Here is a 19,729-nt window from a genome sequence, read left to right on the forward strand (position 1 = left end):
CCTCTTGTACTAAAGGAAGAATGGAGCCTAGTCTCCATCTTGAAGGATGGAACTTTGAGAAACTTGTTTAGACACTTCAAGTCTAGAATGGGACAGAAAGTTCCCTTTTTGGGAACCACAAATGGGTTGGAGTAGAACCCGAGACCCTGTTCCTGCACTGGAACTATCACTCCCAGGGAGGAAAGATATTGTATACATTTCAAGAACGCCTCTCTCTTTATCTGGTCTGCAGATAATCTTGAGAGAAGGAATCTGCCTTTGAGAGGAAAAGTCTTGAATTCCAAGTTGTAACCCTGGGATACTATGTCCACAGTCTAGGTATCTGGGACATCTCGTATCCAGGTTTGAGAGAACTGAGAAAGTCTGTCCCCCACCTGATCCGAACCCAGATCGGGTCAAACCCTTCATGCTGATTTGGAGTCAGCTTCGGGTTTCTTTAATTGTTTCCCCTTGTTCCAAGACTGATGATTGGACTCGGATTGTTCCTGCTTGGAAGAAGAAGGGGAAGGCTTTCTTCGGAAGTTACGAAAGGAATGAAAATTACTCTGACATTCTTTAGGCCTATTCTTCTTATCTTGATGTAGAAAATACCCTTTTCCACCCTGAATATCAGAGACAATTGCTGCCAAACTGGGTCCAAACAAGGTTTTGCTCTTGTAAGGAATCACCAGAAGCTTGACTTTAGCGGAGACGTGTGCAGACCAGGATTTCAACCATAACGCCCTGTGGGCTAGGACAGCGAAACTAGAAGTTTTAGCTCCTAGTCGAACAACCTGTAAAATGGCATCTGCAAAAAAGGAATTGGCCAACCTAAGAGCTTTAATCCTATCCTGAATTTCATCCAAGGAAGTCTCTACTTGAAGAGAATGAGACAAGGCGTCGAACCAATAAGATGCCGCACTAGTCACGGTGGCAATACACACCGCAGGTTGCCATTGATAACCTTGATGAACATAAATCTTTGTCAAATAAGCCTCCAACTTCTTGTCCATCGGATCCTTAAAAGAGCAGCTATCCTCAATAGGAATAGTAGTTCTCTTAGCCAGAGTGGAAATGGTCCCTTCAACTTTGGGTACAGTATACCAAGGGTCTTTAATGGAGTCCTCGACAGGAAACATTTTCTTAAAAATGGGAGACGGGGAAAAAGACACCCCTGGTTTCTCCCATTCCTGTGAGATAATCTCCCTAGCACGGTCCGGCACAGGAAAAACCTCCAAAGTGGAAGGTTCATCAAAGAAACTATTAAGTTTACTAGATTCCTTAGGAGTGACAACGACAGGGGTATCCGAGTCATCTAAAGTAGCTAAAACCTCCTTTAACAAAACACAAAGGTGTTCAAGCTTAAATATGAAGGATACCACCTCACTCAGAAGAAGGAATTATACTGTCCGAATCTGAGATTTCACCCTCAGAAAATCCCGATGTATCTTCCTTATCAGACTTATCAGAAAGGGCAATTTGGGAAGCAGAACTGAGGACAAGCACCTTACTTACTGAATTTCTAAATTTTCCACAGATACCGCTGAAGATATCTGGGCAGCAATTTCTGCTTTTAAATAAACTCCACTAGGAGTTAGAGGAACCACAGGGCACTGCATGTGAAGCCATTGAGGCTTGGAATGAAGCAGGAGAAAGCTGAGGTATTATTTTAACAGCATCATCTTGAGAGACATTAGGCTCAAAAATGTTACCTTTATTTTGCAAGGTTTTCTTGACACATGAAGAACAAAATTGCATAGGAGCTGCAATTTGTGCATCTAAACATAATAAACATGAATTCATGAGAGCAGGCTCTTGCTCCATATCAGACATGTTGTGAAACAGTAAATAAACTTGTACAGATAAGTTTAAAAGATTTTAATATTCAAATAAAATAAGATAAAGGAAAAAAACATAATTTATGTAAGAACTTACCTGATAAATTCATTTCTTTCATATTAGCAAGAGTCCATGAGCTAGTGACGTATGGGATATACATTCCTACCAGGAGGGGCAAAGTTTCCCAAACCTTAAAATGCCTATAAATACACCCCTCACCACACCCACAATTCAGTTTAACGAATAGCCAAGAAGTGGGGTGATAAGAAAAAAGTGCGAAAGCATATAAAATAAGGAATTGGAATAATTGTGCTTTATACAAAAAAATCATAACCACCACAAAAAAAGGGCGGGCCTCATGGACTCTTGCTAATATGAAAGAAATTAATTTATCAGGTAAGTTCTTACATAAATTATGTTTTCTTTCATGTAATTAGCAAGAGTCCATGAGCTAGTGACGTATGGGATAATGACTACCCAAGATGTGGATCTTTCCACACAAGAGTCACTAGAGAGGGAGGGATAAAATAAAGACAGCCAATTCCTGCTGAAAATAATCCACACCCAAAATAAAGTTTAATGAAAAACATAAGCAGAAGATTCAAACTGAAACCGCTGCCTGAAGTACTTTTCTACCAAAAACTGCTTCAGAAGAAGAAAATACATCAAAATGGTAGAATTTGGTAAAAGTATGCAAAGAGGACCAAGTTGCCGCTTTGCAAATCTGATCAACCGAAGCTTCATTCCTAAACGCCCAGGAAGTAGAAACTGACCTAGTAGAATGAGCTGTAATCCTCTGAGGCAGAGTTTTACCCGACTCAACATAGGCAAGATGAATTAAAGATTTCAACCAAGATGCCAAAGAAATGGCAGACGTTTTCTGGCCTTTCTAGAACCGGAAAAGATAACAAATAAACTAGAAGTCTTTCGGAAAGACTTAGTAGCTTCAACATAATATTTCAAAGCTCTAACAACATCCAAAGAATGCAACGATTTCTCCTTAGAATTCTTAGGATTAGGACATAATGAAGGAACCACAATGTTTCTACTAATGTTGTTGGAATTCACAACTTAGGTAAAAATTCAAAAGAAGTTCGCAACACCGCCTTATCCTGATGAAAAATCAGAAAAGGAGACTCACAAGAAAGAGCAGATAATTCAGAAACTCTTCTGGCAGAAGAGATGGCCAAAAGGAACAAAACTTTCCAAGAAAGTAATTTAATGTCCAATGAATGCATAGGTTCAAATGGAGGAGCTTGAAGAGCCCCCAGAACCAAATTCAAACTCCAAGGAGGAGAAAGTGACTTAATGACAGGCTTTATACGAACCAAAGCTTGTACAAAACAATGAATATCAGGAAGAATAGCAATCTTTCTGTGAAAAAGAACAGAAAGAGCAGAGATTTGTCCTTTCAAGGAACTTGCGGACAAACCCTTATCTAAACCATCCTGAAGAAACTGTAATATTCTCGGTATTCTAAAAGAATGCCAAGAAAAATGATGAGAAAGACACCAAGAAATATAAGTCTTCCAGACTCTATAATATATCTCTCTGGATACAGATTTACGAGCCTGTAACATAGTATTAATCACAGAGTCAGAGAAACCTCTTTGACCAAGAATCAAGCGTTCAATCTCCATACCTTTAAATTTAAGGATTTCAGATCCTGATGGAAAAAAGGACCTTGAGACAGAAGGTCTGGTCTTAACGGAAGAGTCCACGGTTGGCAAGAGGCCATCCGGACAAGATCCGCATACCAAAACCTGTGAGGCCATGCCGGAGCTACCAGCAGAACAAACGAGCATTCCTTCAGAATCTTGGAGATTACTCTTGGAAGAAGAACTAGAGGCGGAAAGATATAGGCAGGATGATACTTCCAAGGAAGTGATAATGCATCCACTGCCTCCGCCTGAGGATCCCGGGATCTGGACAGATACCTGGGAAGTTTCTTGTTTAGATGATAAGCCATCAGATCTATTTCTGGAAGTTCCCACATTTGAACAATCTGAAGAAATACCTCTGGGTGAAGAGACCATTCGCCCGGATGCAATGTTTGGCGACTGAGATAATCCGCTTTCCAATTGTCCATACCTGGGATATGAACCGCAGAGATTAGACAGGAGCTGGATTCCGCCCAAACCAAAATTCGAGATACTTCTTTCATAGCCAGAGGACTGTGAGTCCCTCCTTGATGATTGATGTATGCCACATTTGTGACATTGTCTATCTGAAAACAAATGAACAACTCTCTCTTCAGAAGAGGCCAAGACTGAAGAGCTCTGAAAATTGCACGGAGTTCCAAAATATTGATCGGAAATCTCACCTCCTGAGATTCCCAAACCCCTTGTGCTGTCAGATACCCCCACACAGCTCCCCAACCTGTAAGACTTGCATCTGTTGAGATTATAGTCCAGGTCGGAAGAACAAAGAAGCCCCCTGAACTAAACGATGGTGATCTGTCCACCATGTCAGAGAGTGTCGTAAAATCGGTTTAAAGATATTAATTGAGATATCTTGAGTAATCCCTGTACCATTGGTTCAGCATACAGAGCTGAAGAGGTCGCATGTGAAAACGAGCAAAGGAGATCGCATCTGATGCGGCAGTCCTAAGACCCAACATTTCCATGCATAAGGCTACCAAAGGGAATGATTGTGACTGAAGGTTTTGACAAGCTGATATCAATGTTAAACTTCTCTTGTCTGACAAGGACAGAGTCATAGACACTGAATCTATCTAGAAACCTAAAAAGGTTACCCTTGTCTGAGGAATCAATGAACTGATTGGTAAATTGATCCTCCAACCATGAACTTGAAGAAACAACACAAGTCGATTCGTATGAGATTCTTCGAAAATGAGAAGACTGAGCAAGTACCAAGATATCGTCCAAATAAGGAAATACCAAAACCCTGTTCTCTGATTACAGAAAGAAGGGCACCGAGAACCTTTGAAAAAAATTCTTGGAACTGAGGCTAGGCCAAACGGTAGAGCCACAAAACCGGTAATGCTTGTCTAAAAAGAGAATCTCAGACACTAAAAGTGATCTGGATGAATCGGAATATGCAGATACACATCCTGTAAATCTATTGTAGACATATAATGCCCTTGCTAAACAAAAGGCAGGATAGTCCTACAGTAACCATCTTGAATGTTGGTATCCTAACATAACGATTCAATAATGATAGATCCGGAACTGGTCTGAAGGAATTGACCTTCTTTGGTACAATGAAGAGATAAAATAAAACCCCAGCCCCTGTTCCAGAACTAGAACTGGCATAAATACTCCAGCCAACTCTAGATCTGAAACACATTTCAGAAATGCTGAGCCTTTGCTGTGTTAACTGGGACACGGGAAAGAAAAAAATCTTAGCAGGAGGCCTTAACTTGAAGCCAATTCTGTACCTTTCTGAAACAATGTTCTGAAACCAGAGATTGAGAACGGAATTGATCCAAATTTCTTTGAAGAAAACGTAATCTGCCCCATACTAGCTGAGCTGGAATAAGGGCCGCACCTTCATAGGTACTTAGGAGCTGGCTATAGGTTTCTATAAGGCTTGGATATATTCCAAACTGGAAATAGTTTCCAAACTGATAACGCTCCTGAGGATGAAGGATCAGGCTTTTGTTCCTTGTTGTGAGGAAAGGAACGAAAATGATTATTTACCCTGGAAAGAAAGGGAAAGCAAAGTTGACTTAGAAGACATATCAGCATTCCAAGTTTAATCCATAAAGCTTTTCTAGCTAAAATAGCTAGAGACATATACCTGACATCAACTCTAATGATATCAAAAGATGGTATCACCAATAAAATTATTAGCATGTTATAGAATAATAATAATGCTATAAAATTATGATCTGTTACTTGTTGCGCTAAAGCTTCTAACCAAAAAGTTGAAGCTGCAGCAACATCCGCTAAAAATATAGCAGGTCTAAGAAGATTACCTGAACATAAGTAAGCTTTTCTTAGAAAGGATTCAATTTTCCTATCTAAAGGATCCTTAAATGAAGTACTATCTGCCGTATGAATAGTAGTACATTAGCAGGAGTAGAGACAGCCCCATAACCTTAGGGATTTTTGTCCCAAAAAACTCTAATCTGTCAGATGGCACAGGATATAATTGCTTAAACGTCTAGAAGGAGTAAATAAATTACCCAAATTATTCCATTCCCTGGAAATTACTTCAGAAATAGCATCAGGGAGATAAAACACTTCTGGAATAACTACAGGAGATTTAAAAACCTTATTTAAACGTTTACATTTAGTATCAAGAGGACCAGAATCCTCTATTTCTAATGCAAATAATACTTCTTTAAGTAAAGAACGAATAAATTCCATCTTGAACAAATACAAAGATTTATCAGCATCAACCTCTGAGACAGAAACCTCTGAACCAGAAGAACCATTATCAGTATCAGAATGATGATGTTCATTTAAAAATTCATCTGAAAAAAGAGAAGTTTTAAAAGACTTTTATGTATACTAGAAGGAGAAATAACAGACATAGCCTTCTTAATGGATTTAAAAAATAAAATCTCTTATGTTATCAGGAACACTCTGAAAATTAGATGTTGACGGAACAGCAACAGGTAATGTAACAGTACTAAAGGAAATTTTATCTGCATTAATAAGTTTGACATGACATGCAATACAAACAACAGCTGGAGAAACAGATACCAAAAGTTTATAGCAGATACACTTAGCTTGGTAGCTCCAGCACTGGGCAGTGATTTTCCTGAAGTATCTTCTGACTCAGTTGCAACGTGGAACATCTTGCAATATGTAAAAGAAAAAAACAACATATAAAGCAAAATTGATCAAATTCCTTAAATGACAGTTTCAGGAATGGGAAAAAAATGCCAGAGAACAAGCTTCTAGCAACCAGAAGCAATAAATAATGAGACTTAAATAATGTGGAGACAAAAATGACGCCCATATTTTTTAGCGCCAAAAAAGACGCCCACATTATTTGGCGCCTAAATGCTTTTGGCGCCAAAAATGACGCCACATCCGGAACGCCAACATTTTTGACGCAAAAAAACGTCAAAAAATGACGCAACTTCCGGCAACACGTATGACGCCGGAAACAGAAAAAAAAATTTGCGCCAAAAAAGTCCGCGCCAAGAATGACGCAATAAAATGAAGCATTTTCTGCCCCCGCGAGCCTAACAGCCCACAGGGAAAAAGTCAAATTTTTTAAGGTAAGAAAAAATGATTGAAACAAATGCATTTATCCCAAATATGAAACTGACTGTCTGAAAAATAAGGAATGTTGAACATTCTGAGTCAAGGCAAATAAATGTTTGAATACATATATTTAGAACTTTATAAACAAAGTGCCCAACCATAGCTTAGAGTGTCACAGAAAATAAGATTTACTTACCCCAGGACACTCATCTACATGTTTGTAGAAAGCCAAACCAGTACTGAAACGAGAATCAGCAGAAGTAATGGTATATATAAGAGTATATCGTCGATCTGAAAGGGAGGTAAGAGATGAATCTCTACGACCGATAACAGAGAACCTATGAAATAGACCCCGTAGAAGGAGATCACTGCATTCAAATAGGCAATACTCTCCTCACATCCCTCTGACATTCACTGCACGCTGAGAGGAAAACCGGGCTCCAACTTGCTGCAGAGCGCATATCAACGTAGAATCTAGCACAAACTTACTTCACCACCTCCATCGGAGGCAAAGTTTGTAAAACTGAATTGTGGGTGTGGTGAGGGGTGTATTTATAGGCATTTTAAGGTTTGGGAAACTTTGCCCCTCCTGGTAGGAATGTATATCCCATACGTCACTAGCTCATGGACTCTTGCTAATTACATGAAAGAAATACACTTTAAATTTTATCCCATATTAGGATTGATCCCCAGCTAAAATTATGTAAGAAAAGTTAAGAAAAAACATTTAATAAACATCAAATTTCTAAAATACACCTCAGGCAACCCCACACCTCAATTACTGAGGTGCCTTACCACTACCAGAAATGGAGAAAAAACTACTTTTTCCTCAGAAAAAGGTCATATGACCGCAACTGCTGAGGTCAAATTACTGCTGCGACACAGAGAGGCACTAAAAATAGCTTCTTGGTACACTGAGTACCAGAAATAACCTTTTTTTCAAACCTGACAGTTTAAAATGTTGAATCATTTTATTTTAAAGCAATATGGAAATTAATAAACTGCTGAAATAGAAAATTCAGCCTTACTTTTTCAGTTTAAACTTAAATTGCTTTATCAAGTAAATACGTGTCAGAAAATAAAGCCTAATAAAACATTTTACCCTTTCTTTTTAAAAGAGTTTAAATGTTAGTCTCACACATGCTACAGTGTCTGCTTCGTGCCCCAGTGTAACCCATACAACAGGATTATCTATGTCCAAATAAAAAAGCAGTGTCTTAATTTGTTAAGTGCATGGTCTCCCCAACTGGAAGAAAAAAGCACTTACCTGCTCCGCTGTTCGGCATGTAGACAGTTACAAGGTATGAGAAGACACAGTTCTTCACAGAGACCTTTTTAAAAGAAAGAACAGAGTAGCCAACTCTTCCTTTCTAAACTAGGGCAGCGTTTGTTAGGAAAACGCAGTAAGTACCTCTTTACAAGTTCCTAACTGCTTTAAAGCCACCACTACTCGACTGCAAGGAATGACGTGGAATACGGCTATACCCCAAAACTTGCTTGTAGATTAAATCAAAATTTTTCTTCAGACACCTAAACTTTACCTCCTCCATGCACCAAAGGCAAAGAGAATGACTGGGGGTTGTGGGTAAGGTAGTGATACTTAGCAGTTTAACTGTGGTGCTCTTTGCCTCCTCCTGCTGGCCAGGAGTGATATTCCCAACAGTAATTACTCAAGCCGTGGACTCACCATATCTTAGGAAAGAAAACACATTGAGATTGCCTGTAAAATTAAAGTAGTCATAGCTTCTCTGTTCAATATTCATATATCTATATGTTAAGAGCATTAAATCATTGTGGATATGTTGTCAAAGGTTGTTATCAAGGTTCTATATATACACAAGCAAAGAAACAACCCTGATCTTAGACTAAGCTCCTTCAATCCGGGAGCTCATTTACATTTACCACTGTTTAATATTGCAAAGAGACCATAGCGAACAGGCTGGTTATGATTATAATAATCAGGCTAAGCTCAAGCAGGTTAAAAAAGGGAGATAATTACTCGGGTACCACACTGGAAGTACTGATCTCCTTTTTTAACCTGCTTGTGCTTAGCCTGATTAATATAAATCATAACCAGCCTGTTCGCTATGCTCTCTTTGCAATATTTAATAGTGGTAAATGTAATTAAGCTCCCGGATTGAAGGAGCTTAGTCTAAGATCAGTGTTATTTCTATGCTTGATACCTCCAGATAGGAGTACATATAGGTTAAGAACCTTTGATAATTTATCCACAATGATTTAATGCTTGTAACATTTAGATATATGAATATTGAACAGAGAAGCTATTACTACTTTAATTTTACAGGCTATGTCAATGTGTTTTTAACCTGTCTTTGAATGTTATTGCATATGGGAAAGGATTGTATTTTATTATTTTAAATCGATAATAACCTATTAAAAATTATAGTTTAAATGATTTGGTTAATATTACCTGCATAACAATGATTTAGTTTGTGTGTAAACTTACTTTCAGTTGTAGCTTTCAACTAAGTTTATCTTAGTATGATGAATTTACTCTGGCAGAATGTTTACAGACTTCCAGGTTCAAGTTTCAGTTCAGGTTTATTTGAAAATAAAACCAAGCGCTATTTAGGTACCAGCTACCATTGAAACAGCCTGTACACAAACAGCGACTTTGCCCAATGTGTACCTTGACAGCTTCTTCTTCTTCTTCCTCGTCTTCCTCTATTTCCTCCTCTTCACGCTCCCGAGACCTCAGCACCTGAGGTATAGTGAAGGGTCTGGAAAAGATGACACAGGTTTTATATACCGGTAAACTATCATTCAATGCAGTATTTCAGCAGGGTTGTGCAACTAGCGCTGCTAATTGGGTCAGCTGCAGTTCCCCCTCTGGACTAACAGTGTTCTGCGGGTCCCAAGCAGTACTTTGTGTTTTATCCCCTTTGTCGAGGTTAAGCAAACAGAGGTACAGGCTAGCTAGTCTGAAAATTACATGCTTTAATGAATTAGTGCATGTACTTTATCAACTATAATGTTCCTTTATCCCACCCGTTATCTGTGTATTAAACTATCAATTTTGAGTGCTGTCAGACTGATCTAACTCGTCAATTATTCTGCAGTTCTTACCCTGGTGCTGTATTCTCTCAAACATGACATTAAAAAATCCTGACCCTAGCCTGCACTCATTAAAGGGATATAAAGGTGAAAAAAAGAAAATGCTCTTATAATATAAAGGATTTTGTTATTGCACTATTGCTTGCATATAACTGTGTTTAGCTCCTGCTAAGGGTTTAAAAACAAAGTTTACTCCAGAGCACCAACACACTACTGAAAGCTAGCTGAACACATCCAGTGAGTCAATGACGAGACAAATGTGTGTAGCCACCAATCCCCAGCTAACTCTGAGTAGTGTAAGATATGTACATATTCTTTTCAACAAAGTATACTAAGAGCACAAAGTAAATTTGATAACAGAAGTAAATTTAAAAATATCTTATAATTATATGCTCTTAGTCATGGAAGTTTAATTTTGGACTTTCTTATCCCTTTTTTAACTGAAGTTGGATGTGCTGAATCTTGTTTACAAAAATACTGAGCTAAAAAAAAATAATTTAGCTCTGCCCATGCACTCTTAGCTATTAACTCACACTCTCACCTGCATTGTTTTTATGTGCTGCACCTGTCCTAGTTCACTGCCAAATTTTATACAATTGCAACATGTTAACTTCTGAAAAGAATGTGTTAAAGTGATGGTAAATCCAAGCGTATAACAAATAACAAAATAAACATTAGTTTCTGTCATCATTTACTAAAAAAACACAATTTATGCTTACCTGATAAATTTATTTCTCTTGTGGTGTATCCAGTCCACGAATCATCAATTACTTGTGGGATATTCTCATTCCCAACAGGAAGTTGCAAGAGGACACCCACAGCAGAGCTGTTATATAGCTCCTCCCCTAACTGCCATATCCAGTCATTCGACCGAAAAACACGCAGAGAAAGGAGAAACCATAGGGTGCAGTGGTGACTGTAGTTTAAAATTAAAAAATACCTGCCTTAAAATGACAGGGCGGGCCGTGGACTGGAACACCACAAGAGAAATAAATTTATCAGGTAAGCATAAATTGTGTTTTCTCTTGTAAGGTGTATCCAGTCCACGGATCATCCATTACTTGTGGGATACCAATACCAAAGCTAAAGTACACGGATGAAGGGAGGGACAAGGCAGGTACTTAAACGGAAGGTACCACTACCTGTAAAACCTTTCTCCCAAAAAACATAATTTATGCTTACCTGATAAATTTATTTCTCTTGTAGTGTATCCAGTCCACGGATCATCCATTACTTATGGAATATATTCTCCTTCCCAACAGGAAGCTGCAAGAGTCCACCCACAGCAAAGCTGCTATATAGCTCCTCCCCTAACTGCCATATTCAGTCATTTGACCGAAAACATGCAGAGAAAGGAAAAACCATAGGGTGCAGTGGTGACTGTAGTTCAAATGAAAAAAATTACCTGCCTTAAAGTGACAGGGCGGGCCGTGGACTGGATACACTACAAGAGAAATAAATTTATCAGGTAAGCATAAATTATGTTTTCTCTTGTTAAGTGTATCCAGTCCACGGATCATCCATTACTTATGGAATACCAATACCAAAGCTAAAGTACACGGATGATGGGAGGGACAAGGCAGGTACTTAAACGGAAGTTACCACTGCCTGTAAAAAACCCTTTCTCCCAAAAATAGCCTCCGAAGAAGCAAGGTATCAAATTTGTTAAATTTGAAAAGTATGAAGCGCAGACCAAGACTCCGTCTTGTAAATCTGTTCAACAGAAGCCACATTTAAAAAAGGCCCAAGTGAAAACCACAGCTCTAGTAGAATGAGCTGTAATCCCTTCAGGAGGCTGCTGTCCAGCAGTCTCATAAGCTAAATGAATTATGCTTTTTAACCAAAAAGACAGAGAGGCTGCTGAAGTCTTTTGACCTCTCCTCTGTCCAGAATAGACAACAAACAAGGTGAACGTTTGATGAAAACTGTAGTAGCTTGTAAGTAAAACTTTAAAGCACAAACCACGTCCAATATTGTGTAATAGACGTTCCTTCTTTGAGGAAGGATTAGGATACAAGCATGGAACAACTATCTCTTGAGTGATGTACTTGTTAGATACCACCTTAGGAAAAAACCCAGGTTGGTACGCAGGACTACCTTATCCGTACGAAGGACCAGATAAGGAGAATCACATTGTAACACAGATAACTTGGAGACTCTACGAGTCGAGGAATTAGCTACCCAAAAGGAACTTTCCAAGATAAAGATTGATATCTATGGAACAAAAAAGGTTCAAACGGAACTTCTTGAAGAACCTTAAGAATCAGGTTTAAGCTCCATGGCGGAGCAACAGTTTTAAACACAGTCTTGGATCTAACCAAAGCCTGACCAAATGCCTGAACGTCTAGAATACCTGCCAGACGCTTGTGCAAAAAAATAGACAGAGTAAAAATCTGTCCCCTTTTAAGGAATTAGCTGACAACCCTTTTCTCAAAACATCTTGGAGAAAAGATAATATCCTGGGAATCCAGACTTTACTCCATGAGTAACCCTTGGATTCATAAAAATCAGATATTTACACCATATCTATGTTCAATTTTCCTAGAGACAGGCTTTCATGTCTGTATTAAGGTATCAATGACTGACTCGGAGAAGCCATGCTTTGATAACATCAAGCGTTCAGTCTCCAGGCAGTCCATCTCAGATTGATTCTATTTAGATGGTTGAAAGGACCCTGAGGTAGAGGGACCTGTCTCAGAAGCAGAGACCGTGATGGAAAGGATGACATGTCCACCAGATCTGCATACCAGGTCCTGCGTGGCTACGCAGGCGCTGTCAAAAACACCAAAGCCCTCTCCTGCTTGGTCTTGACCTCGGAGGAAATCCCACTCCCCCGGAAGAAAAGTCTGACGACTTAGAAAATCCACCTCCCAGTTCTCAACACCTGGGATATGGATAGCTGATAGACAAGAGTGAGTCTCTGTCCAGTGAATTATTGTAAGACTTCTAACATCGTTAGGGAACTTCTGTTCCCCCTTGATGGCTGATGTAAGCCACAGTCGTGTATATTGTCCGACTGAGTATGATGTACCTCAGAGTTGCTAACTGAGGCCAAGTCTGAAGAGCATGGAATATCACTCCCAGTTCCAGAATATTTATTAGAAGGAGGGTCTCCTCCTAAGTCCACATACCTGAGCCTTCAGGGAGTTCCAGACTGCATCCCAACCTAAAAGGCTGGCATCTATTGTAACAATTGTCCCATCGGAAGGTCATACCCTTGGACAGATGGACCCGACATAGTCACCAGAGAAGAGAATCTCTGGTCTCTTGGTCCAGGTTTAACAGGGGGACAAATCTGTGTAATCCCCGTTCCTCTGACTGAGCATGCATAGTTGCAGCGGTCTGAAATGTAGACGTGCAAACGGTACTATGTCCCTTGCCGCTACCATTAAGCCGATTTCATTCATGTACTGAGCCACCGAAGGGCGCGGATGGGATGAAAAAAACACGGCAGAAATTTAGGAAACTTTGACAACCTGGACTCCGTCAGGTAAATTTCATTTCTACAGAATCTATCAGAGTCCCTAGGAGGGAAACCCTTGAGATTGGGGCTAGAGAACTCTTTCCTTGTTCACTTTCCACCCATGTGATCTCAGAAATGCCAGACTTACGTCCGTATGAGACTGGGCATTTGGATGTTTGACGCCTGTATCAGGATGTCGTCTAAAATAGGGGCCACTTCTATGCCCCGCGGTCTAAGGACCGCCAAAGCGACCCCAGAACCTCCATAAAGATTCTTGGGGGCTGTAGATATCCCAAAGGAAAGAGCTACAAACTGGTAATGCCTGTCTAGAAAAGGCAAACCTGAAAAACGATGGTGATCTTTATGCATCACTAGTGAGGATAAGCATCCTTCAAATCCATTGTAGTCCTCTATTGACTCTCCTGGATCATAGTTAAGATGGTACGAATAGTTTCCATCTTAAATGACGGAATTCTGAGGAATTTGTTTAAGATCTTTAGATCCAAAAGAGGTCTGAAGGTTCCCTCTCCTTGGGAACCACAAACAGATTTGAGTAAAAACTCTGTCCCTGTTCCTCTCTTGGAACTGGATGGATCTCGTACACAATGTAAGAATGCCTCCTTCTTTAATCTGGTTTGCAGATAATTGTGAAAGGCGAAATCTCCCCTTTTTTTGGGGGGGAATCTTTGAAATCCAGAAGATATCTCTGGGATATAAATTCCAATGCCTAGGGATCCTGGGCATCTCTTGCCCACGCCTGGGCGAAGAATGAAAGTCTGCCCCCTATAGGATCCGTTACCGGATAGGGGTCCGTTCCTTCATGCTGCCTTAGAGGCAGCAGCAGGGCTCCTTGGCCTGCTTATCTTTGTTCCAGGTCGATTGTCTCCAGACCGCCTTGGACTGAGCAAAAATTCCCTCTTGTTTTGCCTTAGAGGAAGAGGATGCCACACCTGCCCTGAAGTTTTTAAAAGGCACGAAAATTAGACCTTTTTTTTTTTTTTTTTTTTTTTTTTGGCCCTTGATTTGGACCTATCCTGAGGAAGGGCATGACCTTTTCCTCCAGTGATATAAGCAATAATCTCCTTCAAACCAGGCCCGAATAGGGTCTGCCCCTTGAAGGGAAGTTAAGTAGCTTATTTATTAAAGTCACGACAGCTGACCATGATATAAGCCATAGCGCTCTGCGCGCCAGTATAGTAAAAAACAGAATTCTTAGCCGTTAGTCTAGTCAAATGAACAAGGCATCAGAAAACAAAGGAATTGGCTAGCATAAGCTTTGTCAAATATATTCATCCAATTGGAGTCGCTTAACTGTAAAGCCTCATCAAGAGACTCAACCCAGAACGCCGCAGCAGCAGTGACAGGATGAAATGTATGCAAGGGGCTGCAGGATAAAACCCTGTTGAATAAACATTTTTTTATCCATTGGATCTAAAAAGCAACTGTCCTCGTCAGAGGTAGTGGTACGCTTAGCTAGAGTAGAAACTCTTCTCTCCACCTTAGGAACTGTCTGCCAGAAGTCCCGTGTGGTGGTAACTATTAGAAAACATTCTTCTAAAAAATAGGAGGGGAAGAGAACGGCACACCTGGTCTATCCCATTCCTTATTAAAAAATTTTTAGTAAACCTCTTTAGGTATTGGAAAAACATCAGTACATCACCGGCACTAGCATATTATTTATCCAGTCTACACAATTTCTCTGGCCCTGCAATTGTACACATCATTCAGAGCAGCCAAAGCCTCCCTGGCAACAAGTGGAGGTTCTCAAAAGGGCAGAAAATTTTTAAGTAGAATATCAGAATCAGGTTAAAATCATCTTCCCTGAGTCAAAAAAAATCACCCACAGACTATGCATATTGTGAGGTAGTATCATACATGGATCTTAAAGCGTCTGTATGCTCTGCATCTACCCCCAGAGCTAACTGCTTTCCTTTAATTTCAGGTAGTCTGAACTAATACTGCTGCCAGAATATTATTCACCTCACCTTTGCCATGTCTTGTAAAATAAACGCTATGGGCGCCCTTGATGTTACTTGGCGCCATTTGAGCGTGAGTCCCTGAAGTCGGGAGTCGAAGGGTCTGACACGTGGGGAGAGTTAGTCGGCATAACTTTCCCCCTCGACAGCAATCCCCTGGTAAAAGAAACGCTATGGGTGCCCTTGATGTACTTGGCGCCATTTGAGCGTGAGTCCCTAAAGCGGAAGTCAAAAGGTCTGACACGTGGGGAGAGTTAGTCGGCATAACTACCGCCCACGACAGAATCCTCTGGTGATAATGTTTTTAAAGACAAAAAATGATCTTTATTGTTTAACATGAAATCAGTACATCTGGTACACATTCTAAGATGGGGTTCCACCATGGCTTTAAAACATAATGAACACAGAGCTTCCTCTATGTTAGACCTGTTAGAACAGTCTAATAATGAGACTAGTAAGCTTGGAAAACACTTTAAATCAAGTTAACAAGCAAATATATAAAACGTTACTGTGCCTTTAAGAGAAACAAATTTTGTCAAAATTTGAAAAACAGTGAAAAAAAAGGCTAGTAAAACAAACGAAATTTTTACAGTACATGTAATAAGGTAACAGAGCATTGCACCCATTTGCAAATGGATGATTAACCCCTTAATGCAAAAAACAGATCAAAAAAACGACATAGACGTTTTAAAAAACAGACACAACAAACTGCCACAGCCAACAGTGGGAAGCTTCAGTTAACTGTTTCTATGCAAATTTAAGCCAGGCCATGTGGAAAAAACTTAGGCCCCAAAAGTTTTATCACCAAACATATGTTAAAAAACGATTAACATGCCAGCAAACGTTTTAAAACACATTTTTACAAGAGTATGTAATCTCTATTAATTAAGCCTGATACCAGTCGCTTTTATACTGCATTTAAGGCTATACCAACATTACAGTGTTATCACCAATGTACGTTAAAAAACGATTAAACATGCAGCAAACGTTTAAAAAACATATTTTTATAAGAGTATGTATCTCTATTAATAAGCCTGATACCAGTCGCTATCGCTGCATTTAAGGCTTTACTTACATTACTTCGGTATCAGCAGTATTTTCTTAGTCAATTCCATTCCTAGAAAAATATTTTACTGCACATACCTTATCTGCAGGAAAACCTGCACGCCATTCCCCCTCTGAAGTACCTCACTCCTCAGAATGTGTGAGAACAGCAAATGGATCTTAGTTACGTCTGCTAAGATCATAGAAAAACGCAGGCAGATTCTTCTTCCAAATACTGCCTGAGATAAACAGCACACTCCAGTGCCATTTTAAAAATAACAAACTTTTGATTGAAGAATAAACTAAGTAGAAGCACCACAGACTCTCACGACCTCCTATCTATGTTGAGGCTTGCAAGAGAATGACTGAATATGGCAGTTAGGGGAGGAGCTATATAGCAGCTTTGCTGTGGGTGGACTCTTGCAGCTTCCTGTTGGGAAGGAGGAATATATTCCATAAGTAATGGATGATCCGTGGACTGGATACACTTAACAAGAGAAATAGCCTCCGAAGAAGCAAAAATGTCAAATTTGTAAAATTTGAAAAAGTATGAAGCGAAGACCAAGTCGCCGCCTTGCAAATCTGTTCAACAGAAGCCTCATTTTAAAGGCCCAAGTGGAAGCCACAGCTCTAGTAGAATGAGCTGTAATCCTTTCAGGAGGCTGCTGTCCAGCAGTCTCACAGGCTAAGCGGATTATGCTTCTTAGCCAAAAAGAAAGACAGGTTGCCGAAGCCTTTTGACCTCTCCTCTGTCCAGAGTAGACCACAAACAAAGCAGATGTTTGCCGAAAATCTTTAGTAGCTTGTAAGTAAAACCTTTAAAGCACGAACCACGTCCAAATTGTGTAATAGACGTTCCTTCTTTGAAGAAGGATTAGGACACAAGGATGGAACAACAATCTCTTGATTGATATTCTTGTTAGATACCACCTTAGGTAAAAACCCCAGGTTTGGTACGCAGGACTACCTTATCCGTATGGAAAATCAGATAAGGAGAATCACATTGTAAAGCAGATAACTCGGAGACTCTGCGAGCCGAGGAAATAGCTACCAAAAAAGAACTTTCCAAGATAAAAGTTTTGATATCAATGGAGAGGTTCAAACGGAACTCCTTGAAGAACCTTAAGAACCCAATTTAAGCTCCATGGCGGAGCAACAGGTTTAAACACAGGCTTGATTCTAACTAAAGCCTGACAAAATGCCTGAACGTCTGGAACATCTGGCCAGACGCTTGTGCAAAAGAATAGACAGAGCAGAAATCTGTCCCTTTAAGGAACTAGCTGACAATCCTTTTTCCAAACCTTCTTGGAGAAAGGATAATATCCTGGGAATCCTGACTTACTCTATGAGTAACCCTTGGATTCACACCAAAAATGATATTTACGCCATATTTTATAGTAAATTTTCCTGGTGACAAGGCTTTCGTGCCTTTATTAAGGTATCAATGACTGAACTCAGAGAAGCCACGCTTTGATAGAATCAAGCGTTCAATCTCCAGGCAGTCAGACTCAGAGAATTAGATTTGAATGGTTGAAAGGGACCCTGAAGTAGAAGGTCTGTCTCAGAGGGAAGAGTCCATGGTGGAAAGGAAGACATGTCCACCAGATCTGCATACCAGGTCCTGCGTGACCACGCAGGCGCTATCAAAATCACCGATGTTCTCTCCTGCTTGATCTTGGCAATCAGTCGAGGGAGCAGAGGGAAACGGTGGAAAACCACATAAGCCAGGTATGAAAGACCAGGGCGCTGCTAGAGCATCTATCAGCGTCGCCTTGGGATCCCTGGACATGGATCCGTAACAAGGAAGCTTGGTGTTCTATGGCGTGACGCCATGAGATCCAGGTTCTGGTTTGCCCCAACGATGAATCAATTGTGCAAACACCTCCGGATGGAGTTTCCACTCCCCCCCGGAAGAAAAGTCTGACGACTTAGAAAATCCGCCTCCCAGTTCTCTACACCTGGGATATGGATAGCTGATAGGTGGCAGAGTGAATCTCTGCCCAGCGAATTATCTTTGAGACTTCTAACATCGCTAGGGAACTTCTTGTTCCCCCTTGATGGTTGATGTAAGCCACAGTCGTGATGTTGTCCGACTGAAATCTGATGTACCTCAGAGTTGCTAACTGAGGCCAAGCCTGAAGAGCATTGAATATCACTCTCAGTTACAGAATATTATTGGAAGGGAGTGTCTCCTCCTGAGTCCACGATCCCTGAGCCTTCAGGGAGTTCCAGACTGCACCCCAACCTATAAGGCTGGCATCTGTTGTTACAATTGTCCAATCTGGCCTGCGAAAGGTCATACCTTTGGACAGATGGACTCCGAGATTGCCACCAAGGAAGAGAATCCCTGGTCTCTTGATCGAGATTTAGTAGAGGGGACAAATCTGTGTAATCCCCGTTCCACTGATTGAGCATGCATAGTTGCAGCGGTCTGAGATGTAGGCGTGCAAACGGCACTATGTCCATTGCCGCTACCATTAAGCCGATTACTTCCATGCACTGAGCCACCGAAGGTGCGCGGAATGGAATGAAGAACACGGCAGGAATTTAGAAGCTTTGATAACCTGGACTCCGTCAGGTAAATTTTCATTTCTACAGAATCTATCAGAGTCCCTAGGAAGGAAACCCTTGTGAGTGGGGATAGAGAACTCTTTTCCTCGTTCACTTTCCACCCATGCGACCTCAGAAAATGCCAGTACTACGTAAAAATTCTTGGGGCTGTAGCTAACCCAAAGGGAAGAGCTACAAACTGGTAATGCCTGTCTAGAAAGGCCAAACCTGAGAAACCGATGATGATCTTGTGTATCGGAATGTGAAGATAAGCCATCTTTTAAATCCACTGTAGTCATATATTGATCCTCCTGGATCATAGGTAGGATGGTACGAATAGTTTCCATCTTGAATGATGGAACTCTGAGGAATTTGTTTAAGATCTTTAGATCCAAAATTGGTCTGAAGGTTCCCTCTTTTTTCGGAACCACAAACAGATTTGAGTAAAAATCCCTGTCCCTGTTCCTCCCTTTGGATCTGGATGGATCACTCCCATTACTAGGAGGTCTCGTACACAGTGTAAGAATGCCTCTCTCTATATCTGGTTTGCAGATAATTGTGAAAGGGTGAAATCTCCCTTTTGGGGGAAGCTTTGAAGTCCAGAAGAATCCCTGGGATAT

The 19,729-nt window shown here is 40.4% G+C and overlaps 1 protein-coding gene across 1 annotated transcript in view; it reads right to left on the minus strand.

Annotated features, from left to right (window-relative positions):
* Window positions 1-19,729, minus strand: part of ASCC2 (activating signal cointegrator 1 complex subunit 2) — a 147,338-nt gene that overhangs the window by 66,459 nt on the left and 61,150 nt on the right. Inside the window, 1 exon segment of the mRNA XM_053702191.1 lies at window positions 9,652-9,742. Coding sequence (XP_053558166.1) covers window positions 9,652-9,742 — 91 coding nt within the window.

The sequence above is a fragment of the Bombina bombina genome, chromosome 2, assembly GCF_027579735.1.
Source record: "Bombina bombina isolate aBomBom1 chromosome 2, aBomBom1.pri, whole genome shotgun sequence".
Taxonomy (NCBI): Eukaryota; Metazoa; Chordata; class Amphibia; order Anura; family Bombinatoridae; genus Bombina; species Bombina bombina.